This window comes from Pleurodeles waltl, chromosome 1_2 (genome assembly GCF_031143425.1).
Source record: "Pleurodeles waltl isolate 20211129_DDA chromosome 1_2, aPleWal1.hap1.20221129, whole genome shotgun sequence".
Taxonomy (NCBI): Eukaryota; Metazoa; Chordata; class Amphibia; order Caudata; family Salamandridae; genus Pleurodeles; species Pleurodeles waltl.
This window is the reverse complement of record NC_090437.1, coordinates 796,088,841-796,114,600: the sequence shown is the minus strand read 5'-3', so window position 1 is coordinate 796,114,600 and position 25,760 is coordinate 796,088,841. Positions and strand designations below refer to the sequence as shown.

Genomic DNA, 25,760 nt, shown 5'->3' with positions numbered 1-25,760 from the left:
GTGCCAGGGAGTCCCCCAAGGGTGGGTGTGAGTGGTCAATCAGCGTGTTTGAAACACAGTTAAAATCCGTGCCCACAATGGTGGAGTGTAACAGCTGTGGGGCCTGTGGGGCCGATAATAGTGTAATACAGGGATACTCAAAGTACGGCCCAGGGGGCACATGCAGCCCGCCTGACCTTTAATTGCGGCCCCCTTGTGAACAGCAGCACTGGGCTGCTGTTCACTTGACAAAGCAGAAAAATTCCGAAAGCTGTGAAACGGGCATACTTTATTTACACATTTACTTAGTGGCCTAGACAACTTATCTTTAGGAACACATTTAGTTTCAAAGATATGTTGCACTAGACATGTAAGAACACGATAAACTGTCAGCAAACTTCAAAAAAGTGTTTAAATGCATGAGCGTTTTACCTTACTTTGGGTATCCCCCTGTGCCCACATTCCATCAAACCCCCTACTCTCGGCCTACAGGCATCAGTGCGGCCCTCGTGCATGCCACAGACAGAGTTTTGTGGCCCCTGGGGAAATGTTTGCGAGTACCCAGGGTGTAATAAATGTGCTCTGGTCTGTGTTGTAGCCATAAATATTGACTATAGTGATGTCCCGGCCATCTAGTCTTCCTGTCACTGCTACATATCTGCCCTCATGTTCTCCATATTTTGGAAAGGTACACCCGCTCTGATGCATATGAGTGCTCCACGAGTATATGCTGAGTAAGTAGTTTAATATGTGTTCATCACCACCTGTGCTGTAGTGCGGCCCCCTTCTTAGTGGTAAGATGTGTCTCCTTCAGTAAGGCTATATGAACCACTCTTCAATGTAGAAATGAGAACACCTTATAGTGTTTTGTAATGGATTGCATTCATCTAACATTCCAGGAGAGGAATCGATATGTCATGGGTGTAGCCTCATTTTGTGTACCTGGTAGCAGGTGGCTAAGCCAATGTAACAACCCTTCACTGGGACAGTGTAGGATGTGCACAAGGTCTCAACTCACTGGGTCCCCAGGAACCCTGAAACAAACTAATCCCCAGCTCCCACTTCCCAGGACAAAAAGCTTCATTCCCCTCATCCAAACTGTTAAACAAAACTATACGCATCGCAAGGGGACTCACTGCACAACTTCAGGGGATCATACCAACCAGGAGCTGCTTTTCCAGCGGCTTTGCCAATCCAACATCTGTTACTGTGTTGAGTTGGCTTTGCTGAGGACAGACAGGTGAGCTCCCCTCAACCATCCTGCCAATCCCTCCTGTCACGCCCATCCACCGACTGTAATCCCATGCAGTACCAGTTCGGAGCGGTCCCAGTCAGATGAGGTGACCAGCCATTCCGGGGGTGATGCTAGGTAGCTTCATACTCGTGCCCCTGGAGTTGCAGGAATCCTGGCCTGAGTTGGAGTCTCTTTGTCCCCGTCCACTGTTTGGCGATGATAGACCAGACCCTCCATCGGTCAAGGATGCCACTACCTCCATCACCTTCTGTTTTTCTTGTTGGCATTCAGCTCTGGATAGGGGTGCCAAACCCCCTAGTGACCATCGATGGTGCAGATTGCAGCATCGCAGTCACGCCCCACGAAGTCCGTGACTGAGTCCAGCCTGGGGGTGTTACTCTGTCCAGGGCCCCGCCTCCTGAAGGTCTTGGAAAAAAACTGACACCTTCTGGGGTAACCACCCTTGAATGGGCCTGAAACAGCATGGCATAGGGGATGCCTAATTCAAATAGTTTCTTCTTAGCATCCAGGAAATTTGAGCATGGTCCCTGCACCTCAGAGGAGAAGTTCGGGAAGATTATCACCTGGATATTCTCAACCATAATGCCACCTTGCTGTCTCACCTGATGCAGTATGTGATCTTGATCTTTGTAATACAGTAGCCGGGCCACTACTGTTTGCGGGGGTGCCCCTGTTAGTGGAGGTTTGCAGACACTCTGTGGGCACGTTCCAGCACATAAAACACTGACACACCTTCCTTGGCCACTTTTTACTGCAACCACCTCTCCATGTATGTCACCATATTCTTTCCTTCCACAATCTCAGGAAGCCCTACAATGCATATGTTATTGTGGTGTGACCTGTTTTTGGCATCTTCAACTCTTGCCTCCAAGGTCTGGACCTTCTTCTCCATGGCAGTCAGTCGCTCATCCACCAAAGTCAATGCAGGAGGTACATCACCCAATTCTCTCTGTGTGGCCGTGACCCGTTCAGATAGGCCCCTATGGTCATCTCGTAGTAGGCCCAAGTCTGTGCCCAGAGTGTCAATTTTCATCTCCAGCACCTTTCACGAGGCTATGATTGTCTGCAGGATGTCCTGTAATGTAGGGCCCGCTGGTAACCCCTGGTGCCTGCACTATCCCCTTTCAATGACAAAGTAGAATGCCTCTGGTACGGCATTCCAATGTCCTGATCCAGGAGAGGCCCCAGCCTGTGAGACACCAGGGTCCTGGACAGTATGACAGAAGCCCCAGACAGGCAGCCTCCAGACCCACAGGGAACTCAATTTTATATTGTTGCTTTGGGCAGGCAGAGTACCCTTCATTTAGAGGCTGCACGCCTTCTGCCCCCCTCCGGGTTACAGAGTTTGTGTCCCTGTGTGAATGGCCCACTGGTGACATGTGGTGATCCCATCTTTCCTGTGCTTAGAGGGACAAGAGCCCCTCAGATGGCCCAACAAGAAGACAATGGCAATCAGCAGTAAAAGGCCCCAAGGCAGCCAGTCTAAGGCAGATCCATAGTGATGGCAATGTCTCAGGTCAGCAGACCTGCCCGATGTGTGCTTTCACTGGCAGTCACGCAGCGCCATGCGTGAGTCCCACAAGGCAAAGCAGGCCCATGCCAGCTCGTCAGTGATAGGAGTGCCCCTGTGGGGCTCACCAGCTGCCCATCGGGTCCGAGGCATGCAAAGTATGCCTTTGTTCCCCACACAGTGGGCCCCTGATATCCGACTGCAGCCCTCAAGCCTGCTGTGACTTTGCTCCTTACTGTGGGGGATGGGGTGAGGAGACTGCACAGTCCATTCCCCTGCTCACCTGCTCCCTGAGAGCGGGCAGGTCCTCAGTTGGATGTCGCAGGGCTCAACTCATGTCCTCAGGCTTCGGTGGTCCCACAATGCAGCAGACTTCACGCACCAGCAGTTCTTGGTCTCTGCCAGATGCCTTGGGTGCTCGTCAGCCCTTCACCGGCGGGGTGTCATGCCTCAATCCAGCTCTGTTCAGTGAAGGGGGGGGCGATATAGCAATTAGCAGTCTCTCTGCTGGTTTCAGGAACAAGGGGAGCAGGGGATGGCCCTGTCTGCCATCCTCTACGGGCCGATGAGAGCCACTCCCAGTCTCGCTCCTCTGTCACTGTACTGCTGCTGCCATCTTGGTCTTGCCACCCTGGTCGGTGCCCCAGGAGCCCGTTCCTAGTCTTCAGGTTAGCTAGGGAGACCCTCAAGTCTCTCAGCTGTCATCCCTAGGCCCCCAGCGGTGCTGCGGGGGCCCTAGGAGTTGCCTCATAGAATTGTGCTAGATGCGACTACACCAGCCAGAGAGCAGTGAGGGGCTGCCCACTCCATTGCCAGCTGGCCACGCCCCCCCAAGCAGTGAATATACTTGTATCTTCTCAACAACCATGTGTTAATTAACGATGTAATAACATGCACGCATTATAACTATTTTCATTTAAAGGAAAATATTAGGGAGGAACGGTTTCACTTTCCTCATCCAACCAGGGTTCAGGCAGCTTTGTACAAAGGGAGGCTGATGGGTTAACTGCCATTCAACTAAATGATCTTGTGTTTTTTCTCATTGTTCATCCCACCCTCTTTAACCCTTGCTCCTATTCTAACACGTCTCTAGTTCTCCTGGCTGCTCTGCCCCTTAGTTCTACTTCTCTATGATTTCTCAGCCTTCCTCTTCTTCTGTCTCTCTCATGTCAATGCCTATTGTCCTTTCGCCCGCATTCTACCCCAACTTGAGTGTTCTTCCATTTCCCCCACCTTCTCCTATTTTCCTCTTCCTTTCACACCTTTACATCTCCCTCTGCTCCCCTCCTTAACCCTCCAGTCTCTTTACTTCTTATTGTCTCTTTCAACCGTTCTGCTTCTCACTTTCACTTTATGTTTCTCTGTTGCAACCCTTTCCTGTCTATCCATTCTTCCTATTTCCACTCATATTTTCTGTTTCCAACTCCTTCTTCTCTCCCTCTTTAGTTTCCTCACCCTCCACTGAGTCTTAAGTCTTTCACTTCTACTATCCCACTCTCTCCCCTCTTTTTCCTCACTTTGGCCTCCCCATCCTCTCCTCGTTTTCCCTTTTCTACTTTTCCTTGCCTCTCTCTCATTCTACCTCCCTCAGCTTCCCTCTGGCACACCTTCTCTCTACTGCTTTCTTCCTTTCTGTTCCCCCTACTTCTTTCTGTACCTCCAACCTGCCTAATCTTTTACTTCTCCCAAAAGTCTTAGTTCAAGGCATGATGAGCGCCTTCAGCCCTGGTGTTTCACTTGCATTCTGCTAAATGTAGTGCTTTCTTAGTAGTGATGAAACAAACTGATTCCATAATGTAAAGTAAAAACAGAACTAAATGTGCTACTAACAGATGACGGCACTCAAGGTGAGATGTTTCTCGACTCCTATGCTCCCTCGCCCTCCTACCATGAGCGGAGCAGTCTTCAGCACACCTACTGCTAATAGCTCTGTTAATATTTATGACACTTGCAAGAGGCATGGTTGATACCTCCTTTGTGAAGCACCACGAGTGGGTTCCCATTGCAATGTCATTTATGGGCAAAGCCAACCTTGAATCTAAAAGTGGTCCATGAGCTAACAAGTGTAACCGCTGCTGCAGGCTCAGCATTGTCATTGCCGTGTATTTACTCAGGCCCTGCTGATTAGGAGGAAGGACCCATTTTATGCATTTATGCGGGGCTAAGCAACACCTCCCTGTACCCTCCGACACTTTTGGTTTCCTCTAATCAAATTAATAAAGAAGAAAAGACCCAAAATGACTAAAGAATGGGTCTATCATTTTATCGCACAATACGCTCTAATGATTTTGCATTGCCGAATGCTAGTAATTGTGCCACATAATTAATTCAGATAATTATTAATTGTTATTGCAAAAAAATTGCCCATTTTATTACATTAAAGAAAATCAGAATAGGTTGATTACATTATGAAAAAATATATACTTGCCCATGACATTATTCCAGATTGTACCTACAGTTTCATTGAAGAGCGTGTGCTTTTTTTAGGATCGAACGCGCAAGCGCTCTGGCTTGTTGTAATCTCTCTGTGGGCTTTTAACCACGCCCACTACTACTATTCATTCTTTGTTGTGCTTGTCTTAAATGCTTCACTTGAATTGGTGCATTTTGTGAAATGTCCCACATTTGTGTGCTGAGTTCCCTCCTAGGCGATTTCACTAAGTGATCATTTTTGTTGGCCATCACACTACGTCACGCTTTCTCCTGTTACAGCGTGTGATGACCCCTCCTCCGGTTTCGGTTTGCCTTTCATCCCAGCTGCAATCCTTTCTATACATTCATGCAGGAAGCCAATAACTCTCGCGCTCACGTTCATGGCGGCGGTGGCGCTTTGAATTGACTTGCTTATATCAACTATTTTACTTTTCATTTTCAACCTATGTGGCAAGAAAAGTCCAGTTAGGAATTTACAATGCTAGTAGCTCTATCTCGAGCAAACGCGGGACACATTGCATTGCAAATGCTTGTTCTGCTCTGCTTCTGGTCTCTTTTACTCCTCTGTTCCTTACCACTATTGTCAACTTTGTCTCCCAGACATCTTGCTCCTGTTTCTCTCTCTCCCCTGCTTTACCCTTCACGCTTCCTCTAAACTGTAACTCACCACTTCAGCTTTGTTTAAGGTACAGCATAAAAGATAATAGGGATGCCTATTTCTTTCTTAAAGATATACAAATTTAATGCACATTAAGAACGCAGGAGGCTAATGTATGAAAATTACAATACCGTTTCTGTTATTACACTTATCAAACAAGAAAAATGCATTAGCAAGTCTGCATTTTTTAATTTAATTTTTGCAAACATATGCAAAATACATTAAAAGTGTAAACGTAATAGAACGCAAAAATGCTGCAGTCTAAAGGTGGAGTGCACGTTTGCAACAAAAAACAACTGTAAAAAAAATGGTGCATAACAAAAATAAATGTAATGAAACAAGAAATGAAAGGATGGATTGGTCTACTAGCCCTGACACTGAAGTGGACTACTGTTTAGGTGGATATGTACGTGGGCAAAGAGATTTATGCCACTCATGGTGAAGCAAGCCAATAGCTGAAATGCGCTGACCTCTTGCCCCAGACTGTGTAGAGTGGTGGACGGAGACACAGCGTGATTGACACTTGCATACAGAACAGATAGACTGGTCTCACAGAAAGCCGCTCAATGTAGATGTGTATTTCTATTATATATATTTTTTAAACATGAGGCTTGAGAGACATCTAAAACTTTCTCCAGGCCAGACTCAAAGAGATATATTTAAAAAAAAGTGTATGATATCTTATAGCGTAAACAAGACGTAATGAAAATCCAAGCAGCCAGAATGGCAGATAGGAAAGACATCTACTGACAAACACGGAAGAGGCAGGGACACGCCACACGACATTTAGACTATTACAGGAAGCAGACTTGGCAATAGACTAGCTAGACGACAAAGGACAGATAATATTCAGGCAAGCACTAAAACTTATATAGCACCTCCTCGAACAGGTCCAAATATCAACCTGTATTACTACTACAAATGATTAACAAATCACATACTTGACCCTTGATCCCAGGTTACTTGTTGAGTGATGGCAGGATGCCTCAGCTTTGTTTTGCTTGTTTGCTTATTTTGCTGTCGAAGCACTTTCTAGCTTCTTCCCATCTTGCACTTTACATTATTCCTTCTTCATAATGACTTCCCAAGACAGTTCTCAATCTTGTGGTGTCGCAAACAATATATCTGTGATACTGCTTGACCGTAAACTGTGGTACTAATTCTTGGGGCGCTCACAAAGCTATAGAAATGTAAATTTTTTATGTGAAATGTCGATTGTCTTTTGGTGTGTTTTTCTCTTGCAACCGACTTTCATAGGCTGTTTCCTCTCCACTTAAACTTTGCAAACCTCTTCAGATTCACTAAGATTTCAAACTGTGCTGGCATCAGTGGATCTGGCACTTCAACAAAAAATTACTGAACTGGTGGAAGATGTATTTTCTCCATAACCATTAAATAATAAATCAAGTGAAACAGGCTTATTTTGGATGTGCTATCGTGGTAAGTTGTGCCTTCTTAGACCACTGCCAAATGTGGGGCCTGGAGCCGTGACGTCCTAAGGCATGGGCAAAGTGGGCAATTGCCAGGGCTCCCCCCTTCCAAGAGGTCCACTGAGTATGAGAGGTTTCTCTACCTCATACCTGCCTTTTCCAGTATTTCAACCTATCTCCTTCTCTCTTCCAAACCCTACTTCTGACCACGTCTGTCACTGTAAAGTGTATTCGTAAGGATTTCTGGGGCCCAGAAAGATATATTTCATCTTTTTTTTTTTTGTGTGACCCCATTTCGGAAGGTTTTTTTGGCATAATGCTGTAAACTTCGTACTTGTATAGCGCACTACTCACCCGTTAGGGTCTCAAGGCGCTGTACGCATACCGCTGTGGAACCCCTCCTGGCTTTTCCCTGTGAGGTGCCCACTCCTGGGCAACCTCCAAGGTGAAGCCAGGCATCCCAGCACTGTTGGGGCTGTTGTGGAGATTAAGCAAGCTATTGCCCAGAGATACAGAGTGGGACCCATGAATTAGATTAGGCACCGATGCGAGAATTATCAGGTCCGAGGAAATTGAGCCCAAGACCTGCTGAGGTGGGAATTGAACCCTGGTCCCGGGCCAGATTTCTGCATCAGGGTCTGCCACTCTAACCATTGAGCCACACTTCTCCACAATGCTAGTGTGAATTACCAGAAAATGGGTAATAGAATTCAAAGTTGGTCCGAACAGGGCCCCCCAAAATATGTCTTCCCGGGGGGACCGAAAATCCTTAAGATGACACTAGTATGGAGTGATGGGTAAATAATCTTAAGGACCTTATGTTACCTCTTATGCAATGGCTCAAGAGCTGATATAAGGACCACTAGATTGTAGTAGTGTTATGGCCAAAGGAGGGAAAGTGATCTGCTGGGCATGTTTTAGTGCAGCAGCCAGAAAAGCCTTTTTATATAATATCGTGACACACTCTGCTACAATCCTGGAAGAGGGGAACCCCCCTCTGCCGTGGAAGGTACTCTTGTACACTTCACAAAGTACCGTGGGGTAGGGTTCAGTAGTGTGAGAGACAGGCAGGGGTACAGGAACGCTCAGGGAACGCACTGAGTAGTGCCGGATTAAAACTAACTGACACAAGCGCTATACACTTCACTTATTCATCTCACAGTGAGCAAGACCGAGGGGTGGGCTACTTCTGAGCCAGTAATGCAGCACAACCTTTCCTCCTTGAACTCGGAAGGGACAGGAGCCACGGTTGCACACGAAAGTGAGGGGGAAACCACAAAAAACATACATGCAGCATTTAAGATGTGTGGCGACCGCAAGCCAGCACTGCACAGAGACAGCTGAAGCCATATACTTCGTGAAAGGTATCCTAGTAGTAAAGAGGAGGGACGGAGCACAACTCTGGACAGCCACCTATGGCTTAGGGTTCATATGTCCCCAGTCTCCAGACATAGCTTAAAAAACACGTAAGAAATCTGTTTAAAATTCAACGTGGGGGCATCTCCAGTGTGAATGTTAAAAGCCTGAGATTTCAGCACTGAATTCATCTAAACTTGGATTTGAGTCGTACCTACCATCTAACTCACCACTACATTTCAGAGAGGGGGCTCCAGAATAAGGCCTGGGGGTTATGGAAGCTATTTGCTTGTCAGATCTAAAGGTAAGGTAAATATGTGCTGGCAGATTTTTAATTTCTTTCTGACACCGAAAATGAAAATAAACATGAGCAGTCTCGCACGCCTCATACTGTCCCGCGTGCTCCCTGTTGATAGCTTGACACCAATGTGAAGTTCTTTAAATATAGACTGCGAGTCAATAACAGAGCACAGGCGGCTCTGAGGCATGACAGCCACCAGCGAGCAGCAGCCACTCCACAGCTCCAACCCTCATAAAGGACTGCAAACCAGCGAAGGAAATGATTAACTGACTAATGTCAGGCAAAATTGCAAGCAAGCAAATGTCATCATCTTTGCACACACACTACAGTAATTCTATTTGCTCAAAGAACTAAATGAATACAACAGTTTAGTTGTAAGAAGGCCCAGTATGCAGAAGGTGCTCATTTGCAGACTTAAACGGAGCCAAGCGGAGCCACAAAATTGCATATGACTCCAGCAGACATTGTGTCTGATCCAGAAAAAACACTGGGTATCTACTCAAATAACACAGCCCAAAGCTTTAAAGAAGCAGCGCCACAGTCCAGAGCTGTTGATGAGATAGGAGAGGGGGAACACCCACCTGCCACCCTTTCGTTCCTGTTCCACGCATCACGCGCCTGCCTTGATATCAGTTCAATGCTATCAACACTGCACTATGGGTGTAGGACACACAACTCAGCAGGGTTATTGAGAGACAAAGCTACAAATGCTCCCAGTGTCAATAGACTCATCACTGTCTTAGCTATGCTCTTGAGTTTTTAGTATGCTTTGGTTGCATTTGATTGTCTAAAACTTTTGTATGGTTTGGCATAGCGCTGCAGCAGATCTAAATGAAAAACACCAAAGAATTGTATGGGAGAATAGACAATAATTCAGAATAGTATAACAAAGAACAATACAAGACCGGGTGTGTGCTATCTGGTTCAGGATTGTCTATAAAAAGCAATACAAGAGAGATGAGCCTGGTTAGGGAGATTCAGGATCATGTAAAAAAGAGAACAATAGGAATCATGTGGCTAATTGGATACAGGATCATAAACAAAAGAGTAATGCAATAAAGTTCATGTGGCTAATCGGACCCAGGGTCATGCGCAGAAGAAGAACATGTGTGAAGCAGCAATACAATAGGACGGCATGGGTAGTCAGATCCAGGATCACGTAAAAAGACACGATAATGCAGTGAACACAGCTAGTTCAATCCAGGGTCATTTACGAAAAAGCATCATGCACAAAAGAAATATACTATGGAGTTGATGAGGGTGGTAGAATCAGGATTGTGTACATAACAGAAATACAATAGAGTTGGGTGTAGATAGTCGATATCGGGATTGTGTACAAACGAGCAGTACAATGGAGTCGGGTGAAGTGGAAAATTATACCTGAAAATAAAGGCGTTGTTTGGCAGGTCTAAAATACTCCATATTTCAGCTTCCAATTCAAAAGCAGCATTTTTATTAGTTACTTCCTTACATGGTTCTCAGGAACTGATAGTCCAAAAAAGCTAAGGGCCTGATTTAGAGTTTGGGAGGGGGTTACTCAGTCACGAACGTGACAGATATCCCATCCAATGTATTACAATTCCATTATAGGCTATGGAACTTGTAATACGGCGGGCGGGATATCCGTCACGCTTGTGACAAAGTGAGTAACCCCTCCATCAAACTCTAAAGCAGGCCCTAAGCCTTAAATGGCACACCAGTGCAGATAATGGTAGGCTGTTGACTCCTACCTACTGACGGTCTCACCTGCCACGCCTCATCGCTTTAGCAACCGTTTCACATACAACACACACTTGTTTCCAACCATTAATGCCTGCATTTAGATGTTGAAATCTGACAAACGTAGAAGAGAGCATTTTATGTTTTTTTACTTTAAAAAAATGCTGTGCGATAATTTGAAGGCTCCGGAGAGGCTCCTGGAGAGAGAACGTAGTAGCGAGTAACAATGCTGCGTGGACTCATCTCCATTCGTGTTACAACATGGCCTCGAGGCACGGCCACCGCAACGCTTTGTTTAAGGATTACGTCATAGCTTTACCCTGAGCATCCTGGACTCCGGGAGACAGGTAAGACTTTCTCACGCCGCGACTCGTTTACTGTACCCTAAAAACAAGCTGAACCCGTTTTAGTACCACATCGTTCCATGCCTTCCATTCTGCTTGGGTACATTCATAGTTCTTTTGAGTTGCGACAATTTTGTTCCTACTGAACAGACAGGTGTGTATGGTTGCTGCTTTCTATGGGTGACGGTGTGCACTAAGGACCAGTCTTTACCAGGCTACAGCTGACACCAAAAGGATTGGAAAGCTATCATTGTGCACAACATGGAGGCACCCAACCGGGCCCTGTTCGTAATTTAATAAAGTAAGCGAATACATCTGTTTCTCACCTAGTAAAGGGGAAATCAGAGCACTGGACAATAACATACACTATTAACATGGACATCCTTATGGCAATAACAATTAGCGTTACACAGGTAGAAAAATCAAGTGCGAAGAAAATGAGGACATTAGTTTTGTGCACTTTCATGAGTATGTGAAGAGCTAAGCAGCTACCTCTGGCACAGGTCTCCGCCCCTGGAAATGCTGACCACCCACATCTAGGGCCTCCTAGCTACTTTAACTGAATTTCCACATTATCCAAAGCTGCTTCTCTAGTCTAGCAATGTCTCTGATGCAGACACTTCAGTACGTCCTCTCTTACCTGTGAGAGTGACCACTGTCTGTTAAGGCCCTGGTATATCTCCACCACTGATGCACTGAAGGCATAATAAAAGCACGGGTATCTATGTCGGTCTGTGCCAGTTCTGGTACAAGCCCTAACCCTCTAACCGTGCACTACATATGTCACCCAGTCAGTGAGGTTATTTACTGAGCGGTTTGGCTCTCGTCCCTAAAAAACAGAAGACAGAAATCCTCAGGCTTGACACCCCCGTTCAGCCATGCCCATGCACACCCAGAATAAATGCCACTTTCCCAGTTGTAGAGAGTGGCAATCTCCAAGCTATGCCTGGTGGTTTTGGCAATTGGAATAATTTGCCCTGACCTAACCACTTTGCCCAAAATTTACTTCCCTCGTTACTTGAAGCTGCAACCAAACAAGATTCAACATGACTAACCTTATATCTTGACCTGGGAAAATGTTCTCACTATATACACCCTTCATCCACTAGTCTTCCAACTTCTCTCTCTAGTTCCTTTCACTGTGAACATGGAACTTCTAAGAGACCAAAAAAGGCAATGTGACAAGGCGCACATTGAAAAAGCCTATCCTGTTAACTAAAGTCAAATGGTAAACTTTACTAGCGAAAGGTACTGAACTGTATACTTGAATTCATCTAGTAGCAGTCAAATTATCCCACTCACCCATTCTTTCCAATTACACACACGGTGTTTTGATATGAGGTTCACATCTTACCTGACATAAGAGGATTGCAGTGAACTTTGCTATGTCACCTCCTTCTCAAAATGCCACCTGTTCTAAAGGCAACCTAAGTGAACAAATATTGCCAAACCCAATAGGGATCATGTATGAGACCAATTGGCCTTGGCAATGATTTTTCGCCATTCTTTACAGCAGTGTGGCTGTTGTGCTGCATGGCTGAAATAATGTAAACAAGCATTAGGATAGCTAATAGGTCTTGCTTTGTCAATCTGTTTTAGCTATATTGTACACCAGCGTGACTGCTGTCCAGCATAGCTAAAAGTCTGTGGTGTAGAGTGGAGTGCCTCAGAGTGGGAGGGGGTAGAATGGAGAGGTCATAGAGTGGAGGGGCATATAGTGAAACAGAGGGGCATAGAGTGTTGTGGCATAGAGTGAAGAAGCGTGTTGTAGAGCGGAGTGGCAGAGTGGAGTGCTGTGTTGTGGAATGGTGTAGAGTGTAGTGGCATTGAATGGCGTAGAGTGGAGTGACAAAGTGGAGTAGTGTAGAGTGAAGTGGCATAGAGTGGAGGGGCACAGAGTGGAGTACAGTTGCATAGATAGGAGTAAAGTGTTGTAGAGTGGAGTAGAGAGTCGTAGAGCAAAGTGGTACGCAGTGTTACGGAGTGGTGTCGAGTTTTGCTAAGTGGCATAGAATGGCATGGAGTAGTGTGACACAGAGAGTCATGGTGTACCATAGAGTGGAGGGAAGTACAGTGAAAGGTTGCAGAGTGTCGTGCAGTGGAATAGAACAGAGTAGACTGTCACAGACTGGAGTGAAGTAGAGTATTGTAGAGTGGAGTGGAGTAGAGTGGAGTAGATTGGATTAGCGTGGAGGGACATAGAGTGGAGGGGCACAGAGTGGACTGTTGTAAAGTGGAGTGACATAGAACAGAGGATCATAGAGTGGAGTGTAGAAGGGTAGAGCGGCATAAAGTGGAGTAGAGTAGCGTGGAGTGCCATAGAGTGTCAAAGAGTGGAGTGACATAGAGTGGAGGGGAAGGTAGAGTTGAGTAAAGTCTCAGAGTGGAGTGGCTTAGAGTGGAGTAAAGTGACAGAGTATTGTAGAGTGCAGTGGACTACAGTGGCAAAGAGTGAAGTAGAGGGTCACAGAGGGGAGGAGTGTGTCATGGAGTGGCCACCGCCCACCCAGCTACAAGATCATTCACTGCAACAGACTCCACAAACCTGGAGGAGACTTCCAATTTTCCACAAAGACACCATCACCTGCACTATCACAATGGATGAATCAGCTATGCTCATGGAACACTTGCACTTCCAACTGCATCTAAATAACTCGAAAACCATCTCAGGCGCTCTCACCTACCACCCGCCCGGATCCTGCACCACCTTCAGAAACCTACTCACTGGCTTTTTCACTCCTATCGCCATTAGATCCAACAACTTCCTCCTGCTCGGCAACCTAAACATCCATCTTGATGACCCCATGGACCGCAAAGCCACTGACCTCCTAGAAAGCCTCAGCAACATCAGACTCATGCAGCTCGTACAAGGCCCAACCCACATCTCCGGGCACATACTCGAACCAGTATTCACAGCCAGCAACAAGATCACCCTCAGCCACCTCACCATGCTCACATGGACGACAACTCCACTGTACACTTCTACATCATCGCACCCCACCCCAAACAACCCAAAACCAACTACCATCATTAGCCGCAACTGGAACAATAGCACAGAAGCAAAGTGAACCCACACCCTCGGAACCAATCAGCCTATCCTCACCTATCACATACACAGGAGAAACCACTGCCCTCCTCCTGCTCGACCTCTTGTCAGTGTTTGACACTATCTCCCGTGGCACCTCTATCTCCAGACTCCAGGACTCAGGTATCCAAGGATCCGCAATGAGCTGAATTGTCTCCTTCCTCTCCAACAGGACACAACTAGTCAGACTCTCCACCTTCACCTCCGAACACAAGAAGCTAGTCTTCTGAGTGACCCAGGGCTCCTAACCCAGCCCACTCCTGTTCAATGTATACATAGCAAACCTCACCCTCATCATAAGAACCCATAGCATCTACATTGTCTCTCATGCCAACAACACTCAGTCATCCTCTCCCTCATGGACACAAACAACACCAGCAGGACCAGCTTCACTGTCTGCATGTCCAACATGGCCAACTGGATGCAAGAGAACTGTCTCAAACTCAACACGGACAAAATGGAGTTCCAGACCTTCAGAAATAAGAACTCTCCTGGAACTCCTCATAGTGGCCACCCAACCTAGATCCCACCCTCACAAACCACACCAGAAACCTTAGCATTTTCCTGGATGACAAATTCACTATTAACAAACAGGCCAGTGCCGTGTCCACATCCTGCTGCCACATCCGCAAGATCTTCAAATGTCTACCCACGCACACACGACACACAGACACCCAAACCCTCATCACCAGTGAACTCAACTACAGCAACGCACTCTAGGTCAGCATCTCCAATCATCTCATGCAAAGACTCCAGACCATCCAAAAGACTGCCACCAGACTCACCCTAGCTGTCCCCCGAAACACCCACATCGCTTCCTACCTCACTGAATTTCACTGGCTACCCATCCAGAAACGTTGCAAGTTCAAGCTGTTTATCCACACCGACAAAACCCTCTACAACAAAAGACCAACTTACCTCAACAACCAATTCTACTATCAGACCAGACAATTACGCTCCACCTATCTTTTCATCACCTGAATCCCGCGCATCTGCAGAAGCAAGACAGGAGGGCGCACTTTCTCCTTCATTACCGCCAACAACTGGAATGAACTTCCTCTACACATCAGAACTGCTACTCCCTTCCTCAACTTCTGTAAGGAGCTAAAGACCTGGCAGTTCAACTAGGAGAACCGACCCTCTAGGAACTAGGAGCACTGCCTGGCCCACACTCCTTCTGCAGCGCCTGGATACCCTCACGGATGACAAGTTGCATCATACAAATCCACCTAACATAATATAATGTAGAAGAGTGGCACAGAGTGCAGTGGCGTAGAGTGGAGGAAAGTATTGTAGAAAGGAGTGTCATAGAGTGGAGCTGCCTAGAGGTAGTGGCACAGAGTGGCATAGAGTGTCATAGACTGGAGTGGCATAGAGTGAAGTGGACTGAAGCATCGTAGATTGGAGGGGTGTAGAGTGGATGGGTGTAGAGTGTGAGGGGTGTAGAGTAGAGGGGCGTAGAGTGTCATGGAGTGTTGTAAGGTGGAGTGTCAGAGTGGAGTGTTGTAGAGTGGCATATAAAAGAGTAGAGTAGTGTAGAGTGAAGTGAAGTGACATAGAATGGAGGGATACAGAGTGGCATAGCATAGAGTGGAGTGGAGTGCTGTAGTGTGGAGTGAAGTGTCAGAGTGGAGTAAAGTGTCAGAGTGGAGTACCGTGAAGTGGCATAGAGTAGAGTCTCATAGAATGGAATGTGATAGTGTTTTGTAGAGTGTCATACATTGTCCTACAGCAGAGTGTCATAGAGAAGAGTGGCATTGAGTGGTGTGGCGTAGAGTGGAGTAGAGTGGCATAGAGTGGAGTAGATTGGCCTAGAGTGAGGTAGCATAGAGTGGAGTAGAGTAGCCTAGAGTTAAGTGTACAGAATGGCGAAGAGTGTCATAGAGTGGCGAAGAGTGGAGTGTAGTAGCACAGAATGGAGTGGAGTTGAGTAAAGTGGAGTAGCGCAGAGGCGAGTGGAATGGCATACAGTGGAGTAGAGTACAATTGCACAGAGTAGAATGGCGTGTTGTAGAGTGTCATAGAGTGGAGTGGTATAGAGTGGTGTTTAGTGATGTAGAGTGGAGTGCCGTGGAATGAAGTGACCTAGAGTGGTAGAGAGTAGAGTGGCACTGAATGGAGTGGCTTAGAGTAGAGTGTCGTAGAGTTCTGTAGAGTGTACATACATACATACATGAGAAGAGTGTTGCAGAGTGTCATAGAGAAGAGTGGCATAGAGTGGTGTGGAGTGGAGTAGATTGGCCAAGAGTGAGGTAGCATAGAGTGGAGTAGAGTGGCCTAGAGTTAAGGTGTGGAGTGGAGTAGATTGACCAAGAGTGAGGTAGCATATAGTGGAGTAGAGTGGCCTAGAGTTAAGTGTACAGAATGGCATAGAGTGTCATAGAGTGGCGGAGAGTGGAGTGTAGTAGCATAGAATGGAGTGGAGTAGAGTGCCACAGCGTGAAGTGGAGTGGCACAGAGTCGAGTGGAATGGCATAGAGTGGAGTGGATTGGCGTAGAGTACAATGGTGCAGAGTAGAGGGGCATGTTGTAGAGTCGAGTAGAGTGTCGGTTGGCGTAGAGTGTCGCAGTCATATAATTCTATGGACCTTTACTGGAGGCAGACACCTATAAGTTCTGTGCTGCTTTGCCTGAATTATATCACAGTCTCTTTCGGGAGTACTCAGGATGCCACCTTTTCTTTTATTTTCTCACTGGATGTGCACGTTTCTGTTCACTTTCAACAACTGGTACATTTAGTAGCTGGGTCTGCTGAATACCGACTTGACCATAGTGTCTATAAAAACAAAGCAGGACGTTCCAGGACATTATACAGAAAAGAGCATGTCATTTCTGTATTTTATGGTCCATAAATTGGCTTCCAGCAGTGGGTGGGTTAACTTAAATACTCCATTAATCACAATACCTACCACTAGTAAGATTCACCCATGCTCATCTATAGAAACCACCAAAATGCAAACTACACATTGTTTGGTGCACAATTTTGCTACTCTTCCCACCAGATCAGGCAAGACTATGACCACCATCATAACACACTTGTCCCAAGCAGCAGCTTTTCTTAATTTCTGTGGTTCTAGGGCCCAAACCAACATGACAGCATATGCAGCACTATATAAAAATCCCACATGTAAGCCCAGCAACACGTCACCACTGGCACTCCCGACAGAGAGTTTTAAAAAGTGGGCACATACGATTACTGATATAACAACCCTGATCAATGCAAACACACTTTTTACATGTTGCTAAAATATCAGACTTTAAACTTTCTCTTATTCGTTCAGGATTATTGGAATCCAGATTAATTGCAATTAACGGACCTCAACCTTTTTAAAAAAAAATACTAATTCAAGATCTACGTGTATGCTTTAAGCATATCAAATACTAAACATATTTATAAAATGTACCTCTAATATCAGTGAAAATATGACTAAAAACCCAAAATCTATTTTGCATCAAACATTACATTATGATCAGTTCAAACGGTCAACCAGGATCTCTATGATATACCTTTGACTGCCACAGGTTTGAACTTCTTGAAGTTTGACCAGGTAGTTTTCACTTAACACTGCTTTGACAGGGCTGTACAATGGGCACACATATTTATATGTATTTAACTTTAGCTTGTAAAAATGATATTTTATTACTAAAGAAACATATTGGTAAAGGGATACAATGGCTTGTCATTCTATATTTATTAGTGGTTGCATCATCTGTAAATACAATTGAGTAATTAATTAATTTAACAAAAAAGAACTTAATGTGCCCTCCCCACCAGTTCACAAATAAGATAAATGTTGTTAACAGGTGTCAATTAATTGAAAACAATAGGACAGTAGAATCTACCAAACTAACCACACAAAGACGAACAACTTAACTCATTAATGTAACACATTAGACAGTTGTATTCTAAAATACATTTATTGGTTGAATCAAAGGACCTGTTTGATGAGCACAACAACACCTCAGAATACTGTTATGATCACTATCACAGGTCCACATTAAAAAACTCTAATGATAAGAGGAGAAATGGTCTTCAATCGATATCAAGGACCTTAACAATTCATTTTTGGAGTAAAGTCTTTGTTGTATTTTCTTACATGTGTCGTCAATCAGCACTGCTAATGAAACACTATGTTTGAACCAACAGCACTTTGTCAAATGATTTATTTGTCAACGCCCCTGGCTACAGAAAACACTGCATCAGTGACATACACCTACAGGTAAGGCTGGTGTGATTAGTACAGGAAGTGAAAATGATGAACACCTTTAGATGGTATACCAAAAAGTCAATATAGAACCATGGAAAATAAGCAGAAAAACGAGAAGCCACACAAGTAAAACAACAATGGACCTTTTGAGGCAGGGCACAACATTTAACTAGGCCCCAAAAACAAACACACCTTATTCTTTAATAATAGAAATAGCATGTCTATATCTTTGACACTGTTTGCTGTAGATCTATCAATATGATGTACTGCTCTTACCTACACATAGAGATGTACAGCATGTATGTTTCCACAGTCCTTCCAAGGAGAACTTAGACCATCTACGCCTATAGTGTAAAAGGTATCAAAATTATCTTTAAGCAACATTTGGACTAATCGAGATGAACAGAGCTGAAAACTATTGTTTTAGTGTATTATGCATTATTGTTAGAAAAATCATAAACTTACAGACCACCATCAATCTTCTGAATATCACAAAAACTGTCAGAAATCTTACTTCTTCTTTACTAACAAAATAAAGATTGAACAATTTCTCATTCCCACAAAACGTCAGCAAACAAAAGCAGGTCCCCCATGCCAGTGGCCATGTCATCTTTTAAGGAGATTATTCTAAACATCCTAGTCAAAGGCATTGAAGATCTCACCCTGTATTTTACAAACAAGATCAATGCTTCTCTGATCCCATGAACTGAAAATACGGCAGATTCCAGTGTTACTAAAATGCCTAATAAGGATTTGGATGACCTAAACAACTTTAGACCCTTCCTAGCAAAAGCTTTAGGACGTTTTGTACTGATGTAGATGAAGATGAAAAAATGAATTGATGAAAACAACATTCTTTTTTAATTTCAATATATTTGTAAAACGGAAGAGAGAAAATATTATAAGAAAGAGGCAACAAAGCAAAACAAGATTATATCAGTACATTAGGGCAGGAACATGAAGAACATGGACAAGCAACGTCAGGAAAACATACAGTTGTAATAGGTCAGTAATAAGTCAATGAAAAAAAACTAGTATAGGAGAATGATAATCTATTAATACTACAGAATCGAAAAGTGAAAAACATTCTAGTTAAGGGAACCCATGATGTATTTGGAGATATTATCAGAAGAAATAAGGCATAATCAGTGTAAGCACACATCGTTTCGTAAAAGATGAAAGCAACATTCTTGATGCGTTTAAGTTGGCTTCAGATCTAGCCGCAACAGACACCGCCATTTTGAAAATCGTGTCAGGGTCTAAGCTTTTTAATTGAAAGACCTATTAATACACCAGTTACCCCTTCTAATAATTTTGGATGCGAGGATAGACTTCAAGGTACATCTCTGAAATGGTTTTCCTTATATCTAGAAAATCGTTCTCAACAAATTAAACTGCTAAACTTTTCAGCCCATTTAACCTGAATCAATGTGTGGTACAAGGCCTCATATTGTGCCTACCACTTTTAAATGTTTACACAGAACCAGTCAGCTCTCTTCTGAGTCAATCTAACATCTCATTTAATTTGTACACCAATAACAGTCACACACACACATATCTAACTGTAGGACCTAGTTGTCATATGAAGAGTGTTCACTGGTTTGCTAATAACTCTGACGCAGTTTGACAAATTTTTACAAAACTTCCCCAAAACATTTTCATCCACCTCACCTCCTTCTGAGAGAGTTTCAGAGTGATCAGTCAAGAAGGGGCTGAGAAAAAAAGGTAGGCCCAAAACCAAATTTCCTCATGCATTTTGCATAGACTGTTCTTTTTTATTGAAAGGGCTACAGCCAAAACAATGTTTCCTCCCGCTGGCCCAGTGGAAAACTCATAATAGGGTAAGCGGGCGGAAGACCAAACTGGTGGTCTTCCAACCTAACTCGTAATGAGGCCCTTAGTTCTGCCGGGCAGAATGTCGCCTGCCAATGCACCAAGATGAGGTTCTGGGGCTACCACCGCAACCCCCAATATAATGTTTTGTGGGTGCCATAGGTGGGCACCAGGACACCCACCTCAGGCCACGGGAATGTGGTCCTTGGGGCTACTATTGGTTTGGGTTTTAAAAAAAGGCCCCTGTGGATATGGATCCTGGGGCTCTGAAGGCTCAGGGAGGGCTGGGCATATGCCCCCCTCCCCTTATTATAAGAAAATGACCCTGGGGCCGTTGTTGTGTCCCCCCTTGAAAATTATGATAATACAGAAGGGGCAAAAATCTTTTGCGTGTCCCCTCCTGTGAAAATGGTATTGCTAGTGCACATGTAGCGCTAGCAGTCTCTTGAGAGGGTGTTCCCTTCATCTGCATGGGGCCTGGGCCTATGCAAATTAGGGCATCAACTTTCCTCTGCGCCTCCTTCTGTAAAATGATAGTGCTAGCACACATGTAGCACCAGTGGTCTCTTGAGAGGCCATTCCTTCATACGCGTGGGGGCATGCCCTTATGCAAATTAGGGCATTACACTTCCTCTACGCCCTTCCCCTATTACAGATGTAGGTGCAAAGGCAAATAGGCCTTTAGGGGGATAACTGACAGTGAACCACAAAAAGGTGACGCACTTTCAGTGCACACCCTGAGGGCAGGGGTTTAATGGACCCCTACCCAGGCATCCCCCTGAAGACAGGTGCAATCACTCACTGCCTTTGCCTGCAAGGGAATCTATCACCTCTCCTTAAGGTGCATGGGGCTACTGCTCATACTTCGAAACACAGAGTGGCTTGTAGGCAGCTGCTCTGTATATTATTGAATGCGTTGCCCCCTTAGGCAGCAGCAAGTTTGCGGCTGCCCTGGGCGCAGGGCATTGGTTGGAAAAAGGTGCACACTCCCTGTTCGCCCCGGTGCACTTGCTTAAAGGTGCACCATGACGCAGAGACAGTGAGACATTACATAATACGGGCCCTCCTGTCTACCATGGCAGTGATCTTAACCACTTAACAAATTATAAAGTAATATTTTTTGGCTCAGTGAATTAATGTAAGAGCCTTAATGCTCGGACATATTTATTTTCTCCAATGAATTTAATTTACAGTTAGACCCGCATACCATGACACGTTTGATAGCACTGTAAATTCCTCTCTTTATATTGATATGCTTGGAGGTGACTGCTGGGGCCCCTTTTGATTGGGCGTATCGTGCTGCGGCCTTGGTGTGTGGTGACCAATACATTGAAAGCTACATCTGGGGACAGGAGATACTAGAATTGGAGGGTAAGACCAGGCACTTGGATACACAGGCAGAGCAGCGTCAACTGGCCCTGGCGCAGTTTCAACTACGCCAGATATCCCTTAAGGATGCCAAGCAAAGCTGGCAGGGGTCGACCAGCAGAGTGTATGGGATGAGGGATAAGTCAGGTAAATTGCTTTAATGGCTGGCAACGCGTGGTGCAGCAGCCAGGGTCGTGTCAGCTGTATGTGATAGGGAGGGAAACACACAAGTGGAATTAGAAGCAATAGCTCAGGCTTTTGCAACTTACTATCAAGGCCTATACGCCAGAGACCCCCTGCTGCGTCTGACAGAGGAAGGCACAGTAGAGTGGAACCTTCCGGTACCGACTATCCTGTCTAAACTTGTCGAGGACTTAGACCAACCATTGATGGCAGAAGGGGTAGTCGCCGCAATATCTGAGCTCAATGGGGGCAAAATGGTGATGCCAGACGGGAACCCAATAGAGTACTACAAAAGGTTCTGGTCACTGTTGGTGCCTCATCTTCTGAACTTTTATGCAGATGCTCTTTCGAAGGGAGCTTTTCCCCCTGAACTAGATTGTGCTACAATCATGGTCCTGCTAAAGGAGGGTCTGCCCCCCTTACCAATACGCATCCTATTGGCCAATCTTCCTTAACAATGCTGACATAAAGATATATGCCAAAATACTGGCAACACGTCTCACCCATACGCTGGCCCATCTCATTCATCTGGATCAGTGTGGCTTCATGCCAGGCAGGAGTACGCGGCACTGTATCCGCCGAGTTCAAGTGGCCTTATCCCATGGCTCACTATCCAAAGGTCCTCTGGCCCTACTCCTTATTGATTTTTGAAAAGCATTTGACACAATCTCATGGGAATACATGGAGGTAATCCTACTACGTATGGGGCTGGGGCAGGTGATCCGCCGAATGATCCGCATCCTGTATCATCACCCCATGACCCACGTCCGGATGAACGGAGTACTCTCCCCCAAATTTCCTATCCGGCGAGGAACACGCCAGGGATGTCCCTTGTCCCCCCTGCTATTCGCGCTGGCTATTGAACCCCTGGCATGCCTGTTGTGGAGTGACCCTCTGATGTGGGGCTGGAGATGGGGGGATTAACTAGAGGATAGAGAGGCACTGTACGCCGATGATGTCCTTGTGTTCTTGGGAGATCCGCCCTTGTCGGGCCCTAAATGTGTGAAATTATTGGCGAGGCTTGGGAAGGTTAACACTAAAAAAATCAACACTGGTGGAGGTAAAGAGGGATGCGGAGGGTCAACAGTGGTGTACTGTGCTCCTCAAAATTATGTGGCTCCCCTGATACTTGTATGCCCTCATGAACTACCCAGAAGTCACCGTATGAAGGGGATTTGGGGGCCCTGGATTCATATACGTATTACTTAGTGGCTCAGGTGGTACCTATAAATGACTGCGTCGCGGGGGGTTGGGACGACCCAGTGTACCAGCTTGAAATCCACGAGGTGGGCTTTGGCGGCCTGTTGGGTATGCTTTATGGAGGAAGGATTCCTGACTGGACAGCTTAATGCACCTGGGTGGCTGTGGGCTGCTGGAGGGCGGCAGTCAGATTAATAAAATGGGACCGGCTCTTTACTCAAACAACCCCACTGTAGCATGGGGAATGGCTGCACCATCTTAACCGCACTTAAGGGGTTTCAATGCTGGGAGTCCATAGGGTTCACCTACCTGGGGGACGTGTACACAGGGGGTAGCCTTCTATCATTCCAGGCTCTGAAGGAACAATATGGGCTGCACAAGACACAATTCTTTCACAACCTGCAGCTGCGCCATGCCTGGGGGGCCCACATTTCCTTAGACACCCAACTTCCTGAACACAACCCGCTTGAGGCAAAACTATTTGCTGGGAATTTGGGGAAGAAAGCAGTATCCCAAATTTATAAGTCTCTACTTACAATCACCCCTGATGTGTTTGACCATCTGCGGCAGAAGTGGGTACACTGGGTTGGTGAGCTAGATGATGAGGACTGGCGGGAGGCGGCACTGGACCCCAGGGAATTAGCCATCTCAGCAAGGCTGCAGATGATACAGTTTAACTGCCTACATGAAACCTATTTAACCCCAGCAAGACTCTCAAGAATGTTCACCGGGGCGCTGTCCACCTGTGCCATGTGTGGTCTCCCGGAGGGAGACTTTTTCCATGTGATCTGTATTGTCCTCAAATACGACACTTCTGGGAGGGGATCGGCAGTGAATTAGCGGAGGTCCTAGGGCGTTCCATAGACTTGAGTCCCAAAATTGCGTTGTTGGGGCTTCTAGAGGAATTGCGTGGCCCCTGCGCAGACCAGACATTTGTAAGGGTTGCACGCCTCGTAGCCAAACGGGATATTGCCCACATGTGGCGGCAACCCAGAAGTCCATCGTTGGCGGGATGGAGGGTGGAGGTCGACTGGTACGCCCACCAAGAAAAAACGATTTATGCTGCCCGATGGTGACTGGAAAAACATTGTAAAATATGGAGGAAGTGGTGGACCTACCATGTAATCTTATTGTAATGTAACACTTAGTGTTGGTGAACCAGTAGTGAAATGTGAAGTTTGCGATGCACTTTCTGTTATTGATAATGTTGGAGCTCGAGGTGTATACACAGTTTTCAGATTTAATAAAATCAATAAAAATGTGGTTATAAAAAATAAATCCTCTCTTTATACTTTTCTATTATGTACTGAATCTTGGTATTGATACAAGGGAAACTAAGGACAACTCATGTAGCAGGTAGAACCATGATGCGCTTAAGAGCTTGTTTAGTCATTGTACTAAACTGCTTTCACATGAGATCACAAGATAGGTATTCTGAAGATATTTCATGCTTGGCTCTTGACGCCGGTACTTTCTGAAAAACCGACAAAACGAGTCCACAAGTCAAATGCAAATATTAGGACTTGGAAACTGGGGTGACTGCCAAAACTGTTTAGCTTTTGGTAATTACACGAGCAATAGCTATACATCGTGCTAGGAGGGATGACCTTCGGATTCAGGACTATCAAAAGCAGTACACATGTATCACCTATGAATTTCTTTATTTAATCAAATGTGTTCTTTAATTCCTCCCCACTAATTAAGGATTAGCATACAAGATAGAAGGCCAAAACGTGAGAAATGTTCAGGCTTTTTTGGTTTTGAAGTTCTTAACATAATACGGTTTCCCAAACATATTTTATGTATATTATATTTGCTAATCACATCTTTCCCAAGAGGAGCTCATGCATGGGCAACTGTAGAAGTGGTCTTGTTGAACAAATGGCATTATCCGTAAGAGTGCCACAGCTGTCTTTTCATGGTACAAATATAGCAGCCTGGAATGGGAATGTCTTATTCTTTGACAATATGGCTGGCTCACACAAGCGACTGAAAGAGTAGATTTTACCCAACAGAACGAACTCCAGGAGATTCCCTTTATTGCATAACACCATTGCAGGATTGTCTATGATTGGTAAAAACCCTTCAGCTATTAGAGATAAACCATGATCCTTCTGTATGTTTCTTCAAAATCTTCCAATCCTACCTAGGGGAATTGACATGTTTCCTTCCATTGATTGGTCAGCATTTTGTACCTCTATGAAATTGCAAAGGACATTTTTATGTGCGGTTTAAGGTAAATATTATATTAATCACTGTTATTATCAGTGTTTTTTCTGTAAGAAGGGTCTATCGGCCTCTCTGTCTGATAACATGCCTGAATACTGTGAACTGAAACGTAAATGTCTTCCAACTCACTGGAGTGAATATAAGTTGATCAGCAAACAGACACAACTGACAAACATGTCCAAGACTGCACACTAACAAGGTCTACTGAGCCCCGTTCCTTATTGCCCGGACAAAGGGTGACTCCTCCCAGTACCCATGGTGCCACCCTGCACAGAACAGTGTATGTAAAAGGTATCAGGTCTCTCTTTAAGAGGGTGCCAGTGACGAGGAGAACTCCAAAAATGGGGCAAAAGACACCCTTGGCAATCTTTTAGCTTTTAATCGAAGATGAAGATTAGAAGGAATTAGCCAGGCATCAAAATGGGAGACAAAAAGATCCATGCAAGAATCTACGCAAAAATTCCCAGAACAACAAATAGCTGAAAGCAAGAATCCATGGCAAAAATAATAGCAAGTGGTGCTATCTTCACCAGACCTCTACAGGCTAGTAGGCATCACTCCCGGGAGCAGCTACTGTACCTCAAAATCTAACCAACTGTCATCAGCCAGAGATGGTGCAGAAGAGGTCATGCCTGGCTGCCCTAAAGCAAGAGCGGGGAGACCAAATAA

The 25,760-nt window shown here is 45.3% G+C and overlaps 1 protein-coding gene across 6 annotated transcripts in view; it reads right to left on the bottom strand.

Moving 5' to 3' along the window:
- Positions 1-25,760, bottom strand: part of PALLD (palladin, cytoskeletal associated protein) — an 847,172-nt gene that overhangs the window by 492,743 nt on the left and 328,669 nt on the right. The window contains exon 2 of one of the 6 annotated variants that reach the window (XM_069244057.1): positions 18,555-18,622. The exons of 4 other annotated variants lie outside the window; for them this stretch is intronic. In XM_069244057.1, coding sequence (XP_069100158.1) covers positions 18,555-18,577 — 23 coding nt within the window. In that variant the 5' untranslated portion in view covers positions 18,578-18,622. Of the gene's footprint in view, positions 1-18,554; positions 18,623-25,760 lie in introns of those variants that run through there. One more of the 6 variants, XM_069244074.1, reaches the window with a different exon arrangement.